Genomic DNA, 18,550 nt, shown 5'->3' on the forward strand with positions numbered 1-18,550 from the left:
ACAGGGGGATATATAAATGACGACGGGGACACAGGGAATGTTCGATTAGCAATCACCATCAACAAAGCTCAAGGGCAATCATTAGAATCATGAAGTATAACTAAAAAAACTAAAAAAAGGTAAAAAACTAAAAACTGAAAAAAGACCAATTCAAAAACGAATGTATATACAGACCGGGACACCGGGACACAAATGACGACCGGGACACCGGGACACAAGGAATATAAATGACGCCCGGGACACTCAAAGAGAAATCACAGACTGGGACACCGGGACACAAATGACGACCGGGACACAGGGAATACAAATGACGACCGGGACACAGGGAATATAAATGACGACCGGGACACAGGGACACAACTACAACGGGGATGCCGGGGGGCACAGGGGATATATAGATGACGACGGCGACACAGGGAATGGTCGATTAGCAATCACCATCAACAAAGCTCAAGGGCAATCATTAGAATCATGAGGTATAGATCTGAATACGGATTGTTTCCCATGGACCATTATATGTTGCATGTTCAAGAGTCGGTAAACCTGACAATCTATTTATATGCACAGACAATGGGACAGCGAAGAATGTTGTAATGGGACAGCGAAGAATGTTGTAATGGGACAGCGAAGAATGTTGTATATTCGCAAGTTTTTCGTAGTTAAAAACATATATATATATATATATATATATATATATATATATATATATATATATATATATATATATATATATATCTATCTATATTCACAGGTGGGACATAGGGACACAACTACAATGGCGCATAACTAATATGGCGCGTAACGACTTACGCGCGCGGGGGGCTTGGGGGTGGCGCGAAGCGCCACCCCAACAGCTAGTATATATATATATATATATATATATATATATATATATATATATATATATTATATATATATATATATATATATATATATATATATATATATATATATATATATATATATATATATATATATATATATATATATATATCACTATATATATAACACACATATATATAAATATATATATATATATATATATATATATATATATATATATATATATATATATATATATATATATATATATATATATATATATATATATATATATATATATATGTTATTTCATTGGAGTCTATTTTATCTACTGATCTATTTAACTAATTTAGTCTATTCAATCTTTTAGTCTATTTAGTTTTGCTTTCTATAGTTTTTATTTATTTATATTTTCTTTTCTTCTCCTTTTTGCTCTTCTCTCTGTGAGCAAGTGATTATTTAATTTTTTTCTTCTCTGAGTAAGTGACTTGTTGTATCTTCCATTGCTTGAACCATACGCTGTTTTGAAACCCATCTACCGTTACAATCGAGGTACCGTTTTTCGAACATTGTTTTCGTACAAGCGTGGTAATGCTCATGACAATATTCCATTCAGAATTAAACCATGAATAATTATGGAGGAGTAAGGTGGCATTACCTTTAATTAATTGATAAATAACTATAAGGGAATAAGAGGAAATTAATTAATGTTATAACAAGTATTTTCGTTTAAGGAAGAAGATGAAATAAGTATCTTAGTTTATATTTATATAGAGGTCTAGCAAAATCACCATAATCGTAAAAGATAGTTAACACGCAACGTGACTCCATACGGGTCACCCAATGCTACTCAGTACTACTACACAACTCAACCCCTATACTACTCAGCTCCCGCTTAACTTAACCCTTTTAAAACCGAATCCATCGTGTAATCCAAGCGAATAAAACCCAACATACCCTGACCAACACTCAACTCAACCCAAGTATTTTGGTATAGTGGTACTAAATCTCTATACTTCCGTATGATCTTCAAAGATCTATAAAAAACAAAGCTTACAAATGTCAAAAACCTAATACCTTTAAAGATCTCTACAATAGTGAATTCTGGATTTAAATCAATTAAGTATCTCTCAATGCTTTCTGTGTCAATGCTAGAAGAAAAAGGAGGGTATAGGGTAGACCTATTCTCCTTGGATGAAAGTTTAATAAAAAAATTCTAATGGTTTTCTAACATTTTCAATGTGTTGTTTTTTGTTTTTATTCTCTTAATTCGGTAGAATGTAAATGCTGATACAGGCTTATAGTCAAGGAAATTTCTTCTAAATCAAATTAAAAAAAAGAGAAATTAAAAACTAAGCAAAAGAAAGTTGGCTTCGCTTAAAAACAAAACATTAGCTAAGTGAAATAATTTCACTACTCTTTGTATCCCCGTTGTGTTTTAAGACTCTGATATTAGCTTAAAAGCCCCGCTTCTTCTTTTAAAAGAAGAAGAAAGAAGTCATATTATTTAGCAAAATTGTAACGCCGTGTAAAAGTTTAATAACAAGCTTGAGTGGGTTTTTTGTGTTAGCACCGACAAAGAAAGCCAACTAGAATTCGTTATTATTGGAGGAAGCTAGGAAACCGTGAAATTTAAAGGGGAAAGAACTCTAAAATGTAGTAATTTCGAGAATAATAATAATTGATTAGATCAGAGGTATCCTGAGGGACGGAGAAACCTCGTAGTTGCCAAAGGCACTCACATTAACGGGTATAAAAACCGCTTCATGGGGGCATACTAATCTCGTGAATTTGCAAATCCATGCTTAATAAAAGGATTAATTTGTTCTCGAAGTTGAAACAACTGCTGAAAAAAAGGAAGAATTAAGAAGCAACAGACTGGTGTTGTAAAACTAGGGTCCACGCAGTTCAGGGGGTTATAGTTGAGAATCGAAACGACAAGGTTTTTGTGCGAAAGTCTTGTCTCTAAGACATGCTACTATAAGTTGTGTAGCATGTAGAATTTTTCGCATTGTGGTTAGTTCAATTTTTCCTATTCTTTTAATTTAAAGTGCCAGTGATAGCGAAAATTAAATTTAATTGTTTGAATTGTTACAGTGGAAACAAATACAACCATGCACTACTTAAACAAGTAGGACAAATCGGGAATCTAGTAGTGAAAAAGATACCCATGGGTAATTATAGATTTTTGGCCGTAGTGAGCGTCAGATTTAAAACAGAAACGTAGGTGAAAAATTTGCGACAAAATTAGACAAAAATACTATTACACTAATCAGCTTCACAAGGTTTAGCCTTGTTGAAGGTGTAGTTTTCTTCGGGAATCAATAGATTACTAATGTTCAATTCTTATGGATGAAAATTGTAGTCAAACTAATTAGTTTTGCTTTATTTAACTTCATGGTTCAACGTAGTAATACTAAAAAAGTGGTCCTACCCTAAAAAGTCCATAATTTTTTAGCCAATGGGGTAATCCTGGAAAATATCGATTTTAAGGCTTGAATAGACCTAAAAGCGCCCATGGGCAAAAAAAAATACTTTAGTTTGATGTCCTTGGTACTTCAAAAAATTAATCATTTGAAAAATGTAAATTCAGGCTGTTCAGGTCCTAATAGTAATCATAAATAATTTCTGAGACCCCACTGTCTTTTGAAAATTTTATATATCATTTTCTTTTTAACAAAAAACGATAGTTTTTTGTTATATAAAGTAACGACTAAAACATTAAAACCCTTAAACAGAAGTAATGAAGGTGTTTAGAACCAATATTGGGCCTTTTCTTAATATTATTACTGCTAGTAAGAACTCGTTGGAGCCCAAAGCCACCCGAGGGCATCAAAGTACAACAAAGCTAAGTCGTGCCCGTATTTCGCTTGAGGATTACCGCTTCTCTAGCACCTTCGAAAACTTTCATTTAACTATACGAAAGCTTGTTCCTTAGAAGGTTTATCTAAACGAAAGTATTTTGTTGCGAGTTGTTTCGTCTTTTCCGTTTTTGAATTAAATCGTCTGTCATATGTTTCTGGCGGGCGGGCGGGGGGGGCGTCCTGGCTTCTGGTTCCCGGCTTTCTGGAAGGCCGTCCTGGCCGAGTGGGTTGGTGTGCTGGATTCGGGATCCCTTGTCTGAGAGGACGCGGGTTCGAATCCCAGTGTACCAAATTCTTCAGTTTTGGACGGGGGTCAGAGCCGTGACTCTGTAAGCTTAGCCAGAGTCGACCCAGCTCTAAATCGGTACCTGGAGAAATCTGGGGAAGGTAAACAGGAAGGGTGTGCGAAAGCACAGGATGGCTGGCCCCCAACCCCCCATTGCACTTCCTGGCTGAGGGGCCAAGAAACGGAGATCAGCACCGCCGGTATGGACTGTAAAGTCTAATGCCATATCCTTTACCTTTTTACCTTTTTTACCATATGTTTCTGAAAAATCATTAATTGCAACACCGTTAGTAGAACTACTTGCCAGTACTAAAATTGTAGGTGGTATCACTTTTATCCAGCGTTAGTTTATTATAATCTTTTTCTTCCAAAAGTTTATTATAATTTTTGCATATTTCTCTTCGTTTGTTTTGTTTTCAGTGAAGTGCTATTCATTTGCTTGGATTCTGCTTTTTTCATGCTTTCCGAGAGTCACTTCAACTCATCTAAATATTTTTATCCAATTTCTAGAGTCCCTGGAAAAATAAGAATTATTGGAGGAATAACTAGTGTAATTATCATTTTCATCGTGACAACTGCTCTTGTGAAGATAAATACAGATCCTTGTGAGTACTAACAAGTCTATAGCTTGATTGTAGAGTTTGAGCTTCGCAATATAGGAAGCTGAAGTAATTAGTTACAGGGTCGTATGAATTTATTGGAAGAATAGAGAAATTCTCATTATAGAATTGGTGGAGGGTGCCTCCTCTTTCGAATTTTGAAGAAACCATTACTGTGAATGCCTGTCAGTGTAAGTATTCTTCGAGTGTATTATAGAGCCTGAGCCGTATTATAGAGCCTGAGCCGTATAGTGTATTATAGAGCTTATTGTATTATAGAGCCAATATTGTAGTATAGAGAATTTATTGGAGGAACAGAGAAATTCTCATTATAGAATTGGTGGAGGGTGCCTCCTCTTTAGCATTTTGAGGAAACCATTACTATGAATGCCTTTCAGTGTAATTATTCGTCGTGTGTATTATAGAGCCTGAACCCGCTTATAGAGCCTGAGCCGTAACTTTAGAAATGTATAAATTGGTTATTAGGTTGTCCTCATGGAATTCTTTGCTGAAAACTGTCAAAAATCAGTTACGAAACCCTAAAAAAACTGAAAACCACCTTTACATAAACTTTACTTCTCTCGTTACTAGAGACACCTTTCTTCATTTGACCCCCCCTTCCATTGAAGGATACAAATCGTCAGTCGGGTATCGAAAGGATGTATCTCTCTAATTGTAAATTTTTAAAGGAGAAGGAAAAAAGTCTCACAAATGTTTTTATTGTTTTTATTCAAATTCTACACATTTGTTTTGATTTTTTAACACGTTTTGACCAATCGCAGCTTAAATAATGACTAATGAATGGATTTTCATTCCGGCAGTTGTCATTTTAGCATTTTTGCCAGTTTTTAGTTTTTTTTTACTTTTATGTTCGTTCTCTTTTTGTTCATTGACGTCGAAATGCAAATTTGGTCCTTCGGGACTTGCGATAGGAATTTGTATAAATAAATATCTTATCATAAATAAATATCTTATCCATCTTATCTAACAGAAAGTTTTGTAAATGAACTGGTTCCCCACCCTAGATTTAAGAAAATGCCCTTTCTTATATTTTCATTAAAGCAATTCGAAAAAAAGTCCCACTCCTAGATTTAAAAATGTTTTTTTTTATCCTCGTTAAAGAAGTTGAGAAAATCTTTCCTTCACCTAAATTTTTGGGATATGGCTCCACTGGTGATGGGCTTTGTCTTGATCCAGAGCTCCCTCTTTGTGGCTCTAGATTCTTATGATCTAAATTTATATCGAAATCTTATACGACCCGAAGAGAGGGAGGGTGATAGGTTAAAAAGCACTGTTCTGTTGTGGTATTAAAAGCTTTTTTAGTTGTAATATTATTGGGATTTTTAGCTCAGCAAAGGCTATGTATTTTAAGCCAATAAATATTTATAATAATAAATAAATTTTATAAATAATATATAAGCCAATCAAATAAATAGTTTATGAAATATATATTATACTACGAAAAAAGGCCGACTCGAACTACGTGCAGTTCCACGTGCAGTACGTGCAGTTCTGTAAAGCTATTTTTTCTTTTCGAAAGACAGAATAAAATAGAATTTTGCTATTGGACAGGTCACATGACTTAATTTTTTCTGTTTTGTTACCTTTTTCTTTTTCTAAGCTTTTTGCTAATACGCGAACCACTTTAAAGTACAATAAAAAAGAACTTAATGACTCGTTGTCTATGTATTCATTTCCGTAAATGTAATATATTTAAAAAGAGAGAATAAAAAGAATCAGGTTGATCAGGGCTATAAAACTTTATTTACTTATTCCTTTTTGCTGCTATTTAACAGGCTAGGACTCGTTCAGACTACCTAGGTTAATACATTGTGCCAGACAACCTGTTAAACCCTAAACCTACCAGGCTTGAACCGATTAACTTGTTTTTTTTTCTTTGTAATTCACTTATTTTAACTTTTTTGGGTGAAATTCTCGATTAGCTACTTTTAGCTATCTTGGAAAGGGGTTACGCTGGGAAACAAAACTTTCAGTAATGCATCCAGGGCCAAAAATGTACTCTGGGAAGGTATTGCCAAACTTCCATGTTAACCCTCTTCTGATTTCTAAGTCTTAGAAATTTGCCTACTTGACTGGTCTACTATACATATTGAAATGTTAACAAAACAACATTTACTTTAATTTTCAGTAATCAGTTTCCTTTTCTCTGGTTTCTCTGCAATTTCTTTTATATGAGTAGAATTTTAAGCCATATCAATCGTTTTTTTTTCTAAATTTAGAAAATGTATTTACAGATCTTTGAAACCTCATAAATTGGGATTGAGCAAAGTTCTGAAGCTGAAAATAGCTTTGTTGTACTTAATTTTAACAGAAGATCTATTTTGCAATGTTTAATTTTTACAACACAAATATTTTTAAAGGTCATCAGAGGTCAGGGACCTCTAGAGGGAGAGCGAGTGGAGATAGGTGCTTCAAAATACCTTCCTAGAACATAACTTAGTCTGTAGACCCACTCCTGAAAGTTTCATTTTCGTGATCTAACCCCTTTTTCCATAAGGCATGGAAAAAGGAACCTACATAATAAAAACACTCATTATCGCAAACGCTAAAAAATACACTAACAATGACTCACGAACGATTAATACAACCCAATAGAAAATCTAGGACTGATTCAGATAGCTGTCAGATATATATATATATATATATATATATATATATATATATATATATATATATATATATATATATATATATATATATATATATATATATATATATATATATATATATATATATATATATATATATATATATATATATATATATAAATAAATATATATATAGGCTACAATGTTCGAATTTTTCTTTTTCAGGGCAAGACAAGTTTTTTATTGTAACCTTGATATCTGTAGCACTTATGAATGGTAAGTTTTTTTTTGTTTATATAGTTGCTTATTAGAAATACTTAAGAAATTTTGCAGGAACACTACCTCTCTAGGCTAAATAAAATAATATTATATAATTAAAAAGGAAAAGGATAAAAAGGAAAAATTATGGAATTTTGTACCTTAATTTGATTATTCCAAAAACTCTTGCTTGTTAAAAGAAAGGAATAAAGAAAAGGAAGTGAGGCATGAAGGTGAAATGAAGCTGCTGAAGCAAAAAATAGAAACTTTTCAGAATTCTAAAAGGAGAGTTGAAATCATTTCATTTCTTTTTTATTTACAATTTGTCGTCACGCTAGACCTCTGCACGGGAATTGAATTTGAAGAAGTGGAGAACTAAAGGAGAAAAAAAGAAGGAGGAAAAAAAAGAAGGAAAAGAAGGAGAAGAGGGGGTGTAAAGAGAAAAATAGTTAGTCTTTTTTACAAATGACATTCTAGCCTTCGGAAGGTTCGTGCGTAGTAGTTTCACGTTTTTGTCGTGGTAATTTTTCTTCTTTTTGTGATGCGAGATCGTATTTTTTTTCTAGCACTCCGATTTCAGCTTATTCCTAGAAAGTGGTAAGGGTCTAACCTCTGCGATTTTTACGGAAAGTGTGGACCTTAGACCGGATTGATGAATACGACTTTGCATTTTGGAAAGCTTCGTAGGACTCTTGCCTGGGGTCAAAAATCTATTGTTTCTACCCATTTTTGTTCGTGATTTCAGCTGATGTTATCACTCGTTTTTTTGCACCTGGGATTGTGGTAGAGAAATGGTCAGAGAGAATTGCTTGGACTAAGGTCATATTTTCACTGATTTAGGATCCGAATCATTTTCTTACCCGTGTTAACGACTTTTCTGGGCTTAGAGCTTTTTTTGGTGGAACAAAATTAGGTATTAGCCTAGGGTGGGATTGTCCACCGAGCATTGAGCTGAGGCACTTTCAAATATTCACCAATTTTTTTTTTATCTTTCTATCAAATGAAACCCCATATCTTGTTAGTATCAGCACTTCCTTCCGTTTTCCGGAAGATAGTATATATTGTGACTAATGTTTCATTTCATGCGCTTAAACCGTTTTGACGCGATCCTTGTATTTCCTTTGAGGTTTTCTTGGTCCGGGGTACATACTCTCTGACTTTAATCCGATCAAACTCAAAATGATTTCTTCTGTAGTTACGCCGTTTTGATAAATTGTGTTATATGGTCAAGTTTCGCTGGTCTTGGGCACACACGTTTTAAGTTTCATGCTCACCAAACATAAAAAAAAAGCATTTCATGCATTTACGCGTTTTGACAAAAATAATTTGGCCTTTTAGTTTCCCTTGGAGCACGGTAGGTACATGCCCTGTAAGTATCGGCTACTACTACTGTTTCTAACAGCTCGAGGCATCACCAAGCTGCCTGAGGCCAACACAGCTACGCACGCTCCTCCTCCATTCCAATATATTTAAAGCCTTTCTCTTTACACTCTCCCAAGAAGTTCCAGTTTTCCTTAAATACTTCCTTACGACTCCTCTTGCCCAATTTGGGGACCGCCTCATCCAGTTGTAATCAAAACTGTAAAGAACGGAATTTAGGTAACAACAGATACATTGAAAGTTTCTTTTTATGTAGATTACAAAATATATAAGACTCATTAAGTTTAATGTTATCCATCACAAGCAAAGAGTTGGAGAAATGCTTGATTTTCGCGGAAAACATCCCCAAAAAGCAAAGGAATCTTAATGAATTCGTACCATCCTATTCAGCATAAAAGACAACCCTACTGTAGATGTTTTAAGCTCATATCTGCAAAAATGTGGGATTTTGTATTTTTTGCTGGAAGAAAGATCACGAATGCGTGTTTATCTGTTTTATTTTTATTTTCCCCAGGGATTATTATATCGATCCAGTGGTAGAAGGAGATCGGGACGTGGTTGATTCCAACGGAAATGAAAAGTTCCAGTACCCTCTCTAAGTGACCAAAAAGGTCAAAGCGTAACTAACCCCTCCCACGCCTTTTTTATCCCAAAGTCATCCGATCAAAGTTTTGCGATAGCTATTCTGTTAATAATAGTTTAAAGGTCCGATAGCTATGCACCTGGGGATGGCATGACCCCCACGAGAAAGAGCTCTAAGTTATGTAATTTGCCTAATGTTAAACATAGTATTTATTATTGGAAAGTATACAGATATTTTTCGGGGTGTATCTTCCGCGGGAGTATTCTCCACATGGAGAATTTTTAATGGGGAAGAAAGTTTCCCGGTGTGAGGACAATTTTTAACACAAGGGGGATTTGCCAGTCTAAATTCTTTAATTTAGAATTAATTCTACGAAATTCTTTGTATTTTTCTTCTATTTCTTACTATTTCTTCGGTGACTCGATTTTACATACGAAGATATTCCAGGAAAATTGTCTGGGGAAATTTTCTGCGAGGTTGGAATTTTCTTGGGCATTTTTCCATAAAGGGTGGATTTTCAGCGGGATAAAATTTCCAATAGCGAATTTCCCTTGGGAGAACCTTTCCTTAGAAGGGGGGGGGGGGTGGGGTAATTTTTGGGAAAAGTTTTCTACGGATGGAGTTATCTGGCATGATTTAAAAACCATCAGAAATCCAATAAAAAACTTTTTTTCAACTGAAAGTAAGCAAAATTTTCTCCGTGGAACTGTATACAGGAATTTTTGTGTTCCTTAATTTATTCTTTGCTTTGTGATTTCTTTTCCCAATCATGAGCGGTCTTTCCTCCCTCCTACAATGTCAATACGTGATACGTCATTGGCAATCCAACTAGTGAATATAAACCCACCGCTAGGCCCTTAAAATTACCGTAGCCTAATACTGAAAAAGGTGTGACATATGTCCTGTTTTATGGACATTCCGATTTCTTTCTATTGAGTCTATGTAAAATGAGCTTATTTTAACACTTTCATAACCTCATAAAAAGTGGCCGCCTAGATGTATTGCTTGGCCTATTCTTAATTTTAACCATGCATAACTAATGAAATTTAGATTTTCTTTAAAGTCAAGAATCTAAATTGTCAAATTTAAAATGTATTTTTTTTTTACGTCCTATTAACTTATATGTCGTAGATTTATGCGATTATCCATATCCAAGGCTTCCTAAGTTGGCATCACCCCTATTCATCCTCACCCGAGTCAAATTTTATAAATGCGAGTCGCAATACTAGAAAATGTCACAAAAAGAAAACAACTGGCTTACATTGACACATACTATAACGGCAGGTACTGTTGCTCAACAGAAAAAGTAGGTCTGTTGATGGTGAGTTATATAGGGAAGATCCACCGGGAATGTTAATTATTCAAGTAAGTAAAACGACCAAATTTGATTTCGTCGATTGTCAATTAATGTCAATTAAATCAATAAGTCAATATTTTTGTTATGAGAATTTGTTTCCATTTTGCTTTATAATAACATGTTTGTTTTCCATTTAAATTCCGATAAGTGTCTTAAGGAGTGATAAGTCCACATAGTTTGGGATCCTAAGGCTTCGATTAAAAGTACTGTAATCCTAAATAAGGAGATTTTTTTTCTTTTTATGAGTTTTGGTTTTCTTAAATACAGGTTTTCTTTTGCCAAAACATCGTTAACAATGTATGAGAAATATGTATTATTAGTTCAGAAGCAGTTTTGATGTACACCAGAGGTATCAAGAGGTTTCCTCGGAGTGTTCATCACCACTCACCAGAAAAACAGACTAAATACAATAATATCAACGGAAGATATACTAACACGTTTTGAGGCCAGACCGAGCTTACATGGTGTTCGACAAAACCGAAGAAAACGAATATAAATAAAGAACAAAACCAAGCGAAGGGTTTTAGCAAGGAAAAAAAAAAAACGATGAGAATGAAGCATACCTACAAAGACCTACATGCATCATTCATTGCTCTCGTTAGAGTAAGACGCATTTCAGACCTCTGTGTGGATTTATGTAAAAATATTATTTCATGTACTTTTGGATATTCATTCAATGCTGAAAACATTATTTCAAGAACTGTTGGATATTTAGTAATACGTATTAATATTTGGATATTAGTACAATTTTAATGTACGATGGGACGTAAAAGAAAAAATCCGAAACGAAAAGGTACGAATATGTCATTAGACACCTCAGATGATAGCTCTAGCTCGAAACCGGAAATATCAATACTAGCTGCATATTTTAAGCAAATTCTTGAAATCGTAAAAGAAAATGGTAATAAATTAGACAACTTATGAAATCAATTAGGTACTCTTACTATAAGGGTCGATAATCGGAAGCGTTTAATCATGTTTTGTGCCTTATTTATTTGTTTTTTAGTTATCTTCTCACTATTTTTTTTTGCTCTATATATTTATTACGATTCTTTCTCTTTAGTTATCTATTTTTTATGTTTTTTTACTGCTTGCTCTGAAGCACACAGAGGTCTTTAGAATATTGAAAGAATTTTTCTTAGAATGAAGACATTTCTCTTTTCTTTTCTTTGCTGTTTCTGTGTGAGTTACCTTTTGTTTTTGTTTGTTGGGCGCATGGGTCGTGGTGTGCTTATTCTTGACATGGTGGTAATATTTGATAATGGATAGAGATAGTGATGGAATTCCATCATCAAGGATTAAAAGAAGGGTTAAAAGAATTTGAGCGAGATTCTCTTTTGTTTCATTCAGTTTTCCAAAATATTGTAGCTAGTGATAATGAGGATAATAGCAGCATATTAGATATAAAAAAAAATCAATATTTATTTTTGAATGGATTGGCCAAGAAAAATTCTAGAACAAGGAGGATATCGTTTTGGAAATGCCAGGGCTGGAGGACTGCAAGGGATACAATTGACACTTTTCTATCGACATCTGATAGGGACAAATTCGGTTTATGCGAAACTTTTTTAGATGAGTTTTCAATTGAAAGTATTCATGTTGATGGTTATCAATTGTTTCATGTTGGAAGGAGTATGCAAAAGAAAGGTGGTTTTGGTGTTTTAATTAAAAGTTGCATACCAGCCCGTGCAAGACTAGACTTTTTGCCGATGACTATTGAAATGTTTTTGAATCTTGTGTTGTTGAATGTTTTTTCCAAATAATGTAAAGATTCTAATCGCAGTTATTTACCGTAGTCCGTCAGCTAGTCAGATGGAGTTTAGGAATTGTTTTGGAAAATTCTTGGATAAATTAGCTAGTCTTAATACTTGTTATCTAGTTATGGGAGATTTTAGTATTGACTTTATGAACCTTGTTTCTGCTAATCAGAATAGACTGGATAGTAACACTTTGAAGTTTTTAGAATGTCCGCTATCTCATTGATTATATCCTGTATGTCTTGTACCATCCAGAATAACTGATAAGTCATATTCACTAATTGATAATATTTTTTCACCTGAAAGTGCTGTTAGTACATCTGTCATTCCTGATGATTCATCTGATCACTGCATACTTATGGCTGATTTTTTGCGATATTTCCCGTATAATGAAAAGAAGTCAACAAAGCGAAGAGACAAAATTTGTTAAAATTAAAAGAAGCACTCGGTGATGTAGGGTGGAGAACCTTTTGAAGTAAACTTAACCAAATTTGAGAAGGGGCTGGAAAAAAAGAAGAAAGCAAGAAGGAAAACCAGAAGAAGGAATTTTCTTTGATTTTTAGAACATCGAGGACAGCTTAGCAGAGGTCATTGCCAAAATATCTGCTTTGTCTGTTTTCACAGGCAGAAAACCTCCTTGGTTTAGTTTTTAAATTTTGTTTTATTCGTCCTCTTCGTTTTTGGTCAAGGGGGTGGGGGGTGGGGACGATATAAAAGAAGAAATAGAGAAGGAACCCTAGTATGCCCTTTAAACATAGATACTAGTATATATTAATGTCAAATAGTTTTGGGAAAACATATGCTATCCTGATAGTATAAGTTTTTGAGAAAACATAAGATATAAACATATGATATGATTTGATATCCTCTTTTCTGACGGAACAGGATTTTGATAATCAATATTATTTTAGTCCTATCGATCTTCGAGATCGTCTTGCGTCTGAAAGGGTGAAAATCTAAGCATGTAATCAGAAAAACGAAGTATAGATCCTCTATATAAGTTTATGTACTATACACAGCCGTAATCTGGAATATTACGTCAATCTAGCCCAAATTTATCCATCGATAGACTAATTGACTGACAAAAAAATAGACTTATAGTTGGTCCACATGAATGGGAAAATCTGCTTATATAGGTTTTTTCTTCTTATATATGGATTCTTTTTTTTGAATTGAATAAAAAAACTAGTTTTTTTAACTGAAAGTAAGGAGCGACATTAAAACTTAAAACGAACAGAAATTTCTTCGTATATGAAATGAGTTGTCCCCCTCCACAATCCCTCGCTCTTTACGCTAAAGCTTTTAATTGTTTTAAAAAGTAGAATTGTGGCAAAGAGTCAAACTTTAGCGTAAAGATCGAGGGATTGTGGAGGGGACAACCCATTTCATATACGGAGTAATTTCTGTTCGTTTTAAGTTTTAATGTCGCTCCTTACTTTCAGTTAATAAAACTAGTTTTTTTTATTTAATTTCTGAATGTTTTTGAATTAATGCATGTTTGATTTTGGCTCTCCGCACATAAATTATTACAATGAAATTTGTATATTAATTCTTTTTATGGCTAAATGGCTTTCTCTTAGTTTTGATTAGACGATTTTGAGAAATAAGGGGTGGGGAAGGAGGCCTAGTTGCCCTCCAAATTTTCGGTTACTTAAAAAGGCAACTAGAACTTTTAATTTCTAACGAACGTTTTTATTAGTAAAAAATATACGTAACTTAAGAACTGACTTAAGTAACAAACTTTTATATTTTTATATTTTTGATTATATATATGAGGGGGTTTGTCCCCTCGTTAATACCTCGCTCTTCACACTAAATTTTAAGTTTTGTCCCAATTCTTTAAGAATGACCCCTGAATCAGAAAGGCCGTAAAATAAATAGTTGAAATTACTAAAAATAATTTACCATAAAGAGCGAAGTATTTATCTCCTCCTAAATACCTCGCTCTTTATGCTAAAGTATTTTTAGACCCCCTTATATGCGTAATGATCTCTGTTCGTTTTAAGTTTAATGCTTCTCCTTACTTTCAATTGAAATTTTTTTTTTCATATTTATATTTTCATTGTTTTTTAATAGTAATGCTAGAAAATCCTGCGCCCTTTTTATTGAATTTCTCTTCCCCCATGAAATGTTCCTCCAAGGAAAGATCCTCCCATATTGCCCCCTCCCCTGAACCCCACACCCAAACCAAAAAAAAAATCTCCCTGAAAACGTCGGTACACTTCCCAATAACCATTACTGTATGTAGACATTGGTCAAAGTTTGTAACTGGCAGCCCCTCCCCCAGGGACTGTGGGGGGAGATAAGGCATCCCCGAAGGCATAGTTAGTATGGTTTTCGGCTATGCGGAATAAAATGGCTATCTCAAAATTTTGATCCGTTGACTTTGGGAAAAAATGAGCGGGGGAGGGGGCCTAGGTGCCCTCCAATTTTTTTGTCACTTAAAAAGGGCACTAGAAATTTTTATTTCCGTTAGAATGAGCCCTCTTGCAACACTCTAGGACCACTTGGTCGATACGATGACCCATGGAAAAAAAAAAAAAAACAAAACAAAAAAACAAATAAACACACACCTGTGATCTGTCTTTTGGCAAAAAATACGAAATTCAACATCTTTGTAGATAGGAGCTTGAAATTTTTGCTGTAGGGTTCTCTAATGCGCCGAATGCGATGGTGTGATTTTCGTTAAGATTCTATGACTTTTAGGGGTATTTTTCCCCTATTTTCCAAAATAAGGCAAATTTTCTCAGGCTCGTAACTTTTGATAACAAAGACTAAATTTGATGAAACGTATATATTTAGAATCATCATGAAAATTTGATTCTTTTGATGTATCTTTTAGCATCAAAATTTTGTTTTTAGAGTTTCGTTTACTATTGAGCCGGGTCGCTCCTTACTACAGTTCGTTACCACGAACTGTTTGATTTGGCATTTTTAGTGTCTTTTCCTTTTATCAGTCACTATGTCGTTTTGTTCCCACTATGTCGTTTTCTTTTTTTCTTTTGCACTATGTCAGTGTCCATTGATGCAATGGACGGGTTCTCAAGACGGGTTTTTATGGACATTGTTATTATTATATAAATTAATTCATAACCATATGGAAAACACAAACTAAAATAGTACTTTTAAACTTCTCTTATCTTGCAGGATTAGGAGCTATATTTCAAGGTGGATTGATTGGACTAGTTGGCAAATTTCCACCTCGTTATATGGGAGCTGTTCTGGGAGGACAAGGGCTGGCCGGATTATTTGCTGCTTCGGCAGATATTGTCTCTATCGCATTAGAAGCTGATCCAACTCAAAGTGCTTTCCTTTATTTCCTTGTAGCGGATATAACTCTTGTTGCTGCTCTTATATCCTACATCTCTATTAGTCAAACTGTAAGTTATTCTCAAAATCAGTACTTTTTTATTCCGGCATCTGTTTTGCCAGGTACGTTTTAATATCTGATTTGCCGCCAGTCTTTTACATGGCTCCGTCACCTAGCTTTAGATGAGTGTTAAACCTTCTTTTGAAGGAGTCGACAAAGAAACTTTTAAAGAAAATGTCCCCAGGAAGATTCTTCCAATTTAAAATGCAATGTGGAATGAAGTTGTTACTCAAGTACTCTGTTCTCGGCGTGTCAACCTTAGGATGACCAAGGTCTGTGCCTTCGTGTTCTTATTGTCGGCTGGTCAGTGGGGGCACAATACAAGAAAGCTCTAGAGAAGGTGGTGAATTTACGTACTTGTAGAGAATAGACATTGATGCTACATCAAATCTTACATTAACAGACCGAAGAGAGTCATGGGGGACGACTGGACCCTTTATAGACAATGTTTTATTGTGCTTAATGGGCTTAAGTCCTGTAGCGGCTCTAAAATGCACAATAACAGAGATCTATGGGCGATGCCTTATTTTGTAATCGTGTGTTGTGTTGTGATCGTGGCTATTCTATTATGTAGAAATTTCCAAAAAAAGTATAAAGCAAATTTTGCCGCTGAAACCCCTCTAACTTGCTGAATATCATTATCATCTACCTTGCTCGAAATACCCTTGTTGCAAATCTGCAGGAAAGAGACTGGTTCAAGTAGGCTTGTTGTGGCACCCTCGCAGTTGCTGAGGACTGTTTTGCAATAAAACTGATAAGGATAGTTTTTATTGAAGGATGCCATAAAAAGAAAAAAAAAATGTTAATGATACCCTAGAATTGGACCACACAGCAAGACAGCCCAGGAATATTAATTAATATGTGGCATTTTCGCTGAAAAAATAAAAAAGGCTCACAACTTTTGAAAGCCTTACCACCGATTATTTTTGTTTCCTTTTGTTGTGATTTCAAACTTGAATTCTTTAAAACATCTGTTTCTAAAAGTTAATTATAAAGAATAATGTTGGCAAGGAGCAGTGTAATTAAACTTATTAATTTATTTGGGCCCACACCCGAATTGTGTCACCTTCCTAATTATAAATGCCCCCATGTGCACCTTGGAGGAGACCTCCTGAAGTCCATCTAATGACAGGTCTGCTTTTGAAAAAACGTTAAGAGTATACACGGTGGTAAATTTAGACGGTGCTTTTAATGATGTCTTTGCTCCCGCGATTACAATTTAATAGATACGCTTTGAAAGACAAAGCTCAGATGGATAGTGCGTCACCACTTCTTGGGTTCTAATAAGCTGTCAAAATAGCCAGTCATTTTGATTCTGCCCATGGGATGTCAAATTCGTTCCATGTTCCTTGGTGGTATGGTACCTTGAAGGATCTCCCCATCTCTTTCACTGTAAACTTTTTCATTTTGTGTGGCCAAATTATTAAAAATTTATAGGCGGTCTTCCCATAGCTTGTAGAGCTTGAATAACAGATCCTTATAAATAATAGAAAACTAAAAACCAACTCCTGCTATCCCAGAAATCTAAGAAAAACCATTTAACTTATCGTGTTTTGTCCTGGCGATAGAGGTATTCAGTTTTAATGAAGCTTACATCATCAAAAAACGTGAATTTTATTTTTTTTGATTAAATGGAACAGAGGTTCATTTTTAAAGTTCGGGAAAAGGCAGTCCCTAAAAATGCTCTTGTATCAAAGGAATCATCATTTGAGCAATTTGACCACTTCACGAGTTCTCTGTGGTGTCACATGCTTTGATTGAGAAGCTCCCGACGAATGGGACCTAAAATGTCACTGTCTTTTTAGTCAAATTTCACAGCTAAATTATAAATTCTCGACAGCTATCGATGATGGCTAGTCCCCTGCGAAAATTTGCTGATGAACGCTTTGTGACGGTAAGCTGACACTGAAACTTGCGAAATGATCTATGCCGTATCACCTTACGGCATAGATCATTTTATGGACATTAAAGTTTTTGGGTAGGACCATATTTGACAAACTTTCGTTTTCCTTTATACAGCACTTTCTATTTGCTTTCCCGTGTGTGTTAAAATGGACTATCGTCAAATACTGTTAAACAAAACTTGAATGTTGTTGGCTAAAGCAGGAGGACTGGCAGCCAAGTTTGTTAAAGAGCGCATTTTTGATATTTTATTTGTTATTCAGTTAGGGCCATAAGTTGTTTTCTACAAAGACTGGTCTTAGGTATCAGTACTGTTCTCGTATGGTAAAATTATTCTGTATTCTTTATGTTGCTCGCACCAAGATGGAGAGTTTTGAGATGTAGTTCCGTTACCATCAAGCGGCGAAACCATCAAGAGAAAAAAAAAGCGACGAATTAAATATGGCTTAGTTTTCCTGACAAACTAAGATAGAACGTTAAGCTTTTAGTTATGGTAACCTAAAATTTACAATTTTTTTCATGGGGAGGAAAATATAGAAAATTTGCATTTTGAAAGTAAAAGCAAAAATACTGGTCTCCAAGATTGTTCACTATAGTCCTTGAAGGAGAAACAGTCCCCGAGATAACTGCCAAATTAGGAAGGAATAGGTTGTAAGATAAGATTTTAAAGACAAGGCTGAGACTGAAGCTTTAACTACATTGGAGTAGAAGAGAAGCCTTCGCAGCTTGTGTTTGACTCATGCGGCTTAGTGCTGCAATGCAT

The 18,550-nt window shown here is 34.6% G+C and overlaps 1 protein-coding gene across 1 annotated transcript in view; it reads left to right on the top strand.

Moving 5' to 3' along the window:
* Window positions 1-18,550, top strand: part of LOC136028755 (equilibrative nucleoside transporter 1-like) — a 166,061-nt gene that overhangs the window by 52,769 nt on the left and 94,742 nt on the right. The window contains exons 5-7 of the mRNA XM_065706640.1: window positions 4,483-4,577; window positions 7,406-7,456; window positions 15,663-15,895. Coding sequence (XP_065562712.1) covers window positions 4,483-4,577; window positions 7,406-7,456; window positions 15,663-15,895 — 379 coding nt within the window. The remainder of the gene's footprint in view (window positions 1-4,482; window positions 4,578-7,405; window positions 7,457-15,662; window positions 15,896-18,550) is intronic.

Source organism: Artemia franciscana, chromosome 7, assembly GCF_032884065.1.
Source record: "Artemia franciscana chromosome 7, ASM3288406v1, whole genome shotgun sequence".
Taxonomy (NCBI): Eukaryota; Metazoa; Arthropoda; class Branchiopoda; order Anostraca; family Artemiidae; genus Artemia; species Artemia franciscana.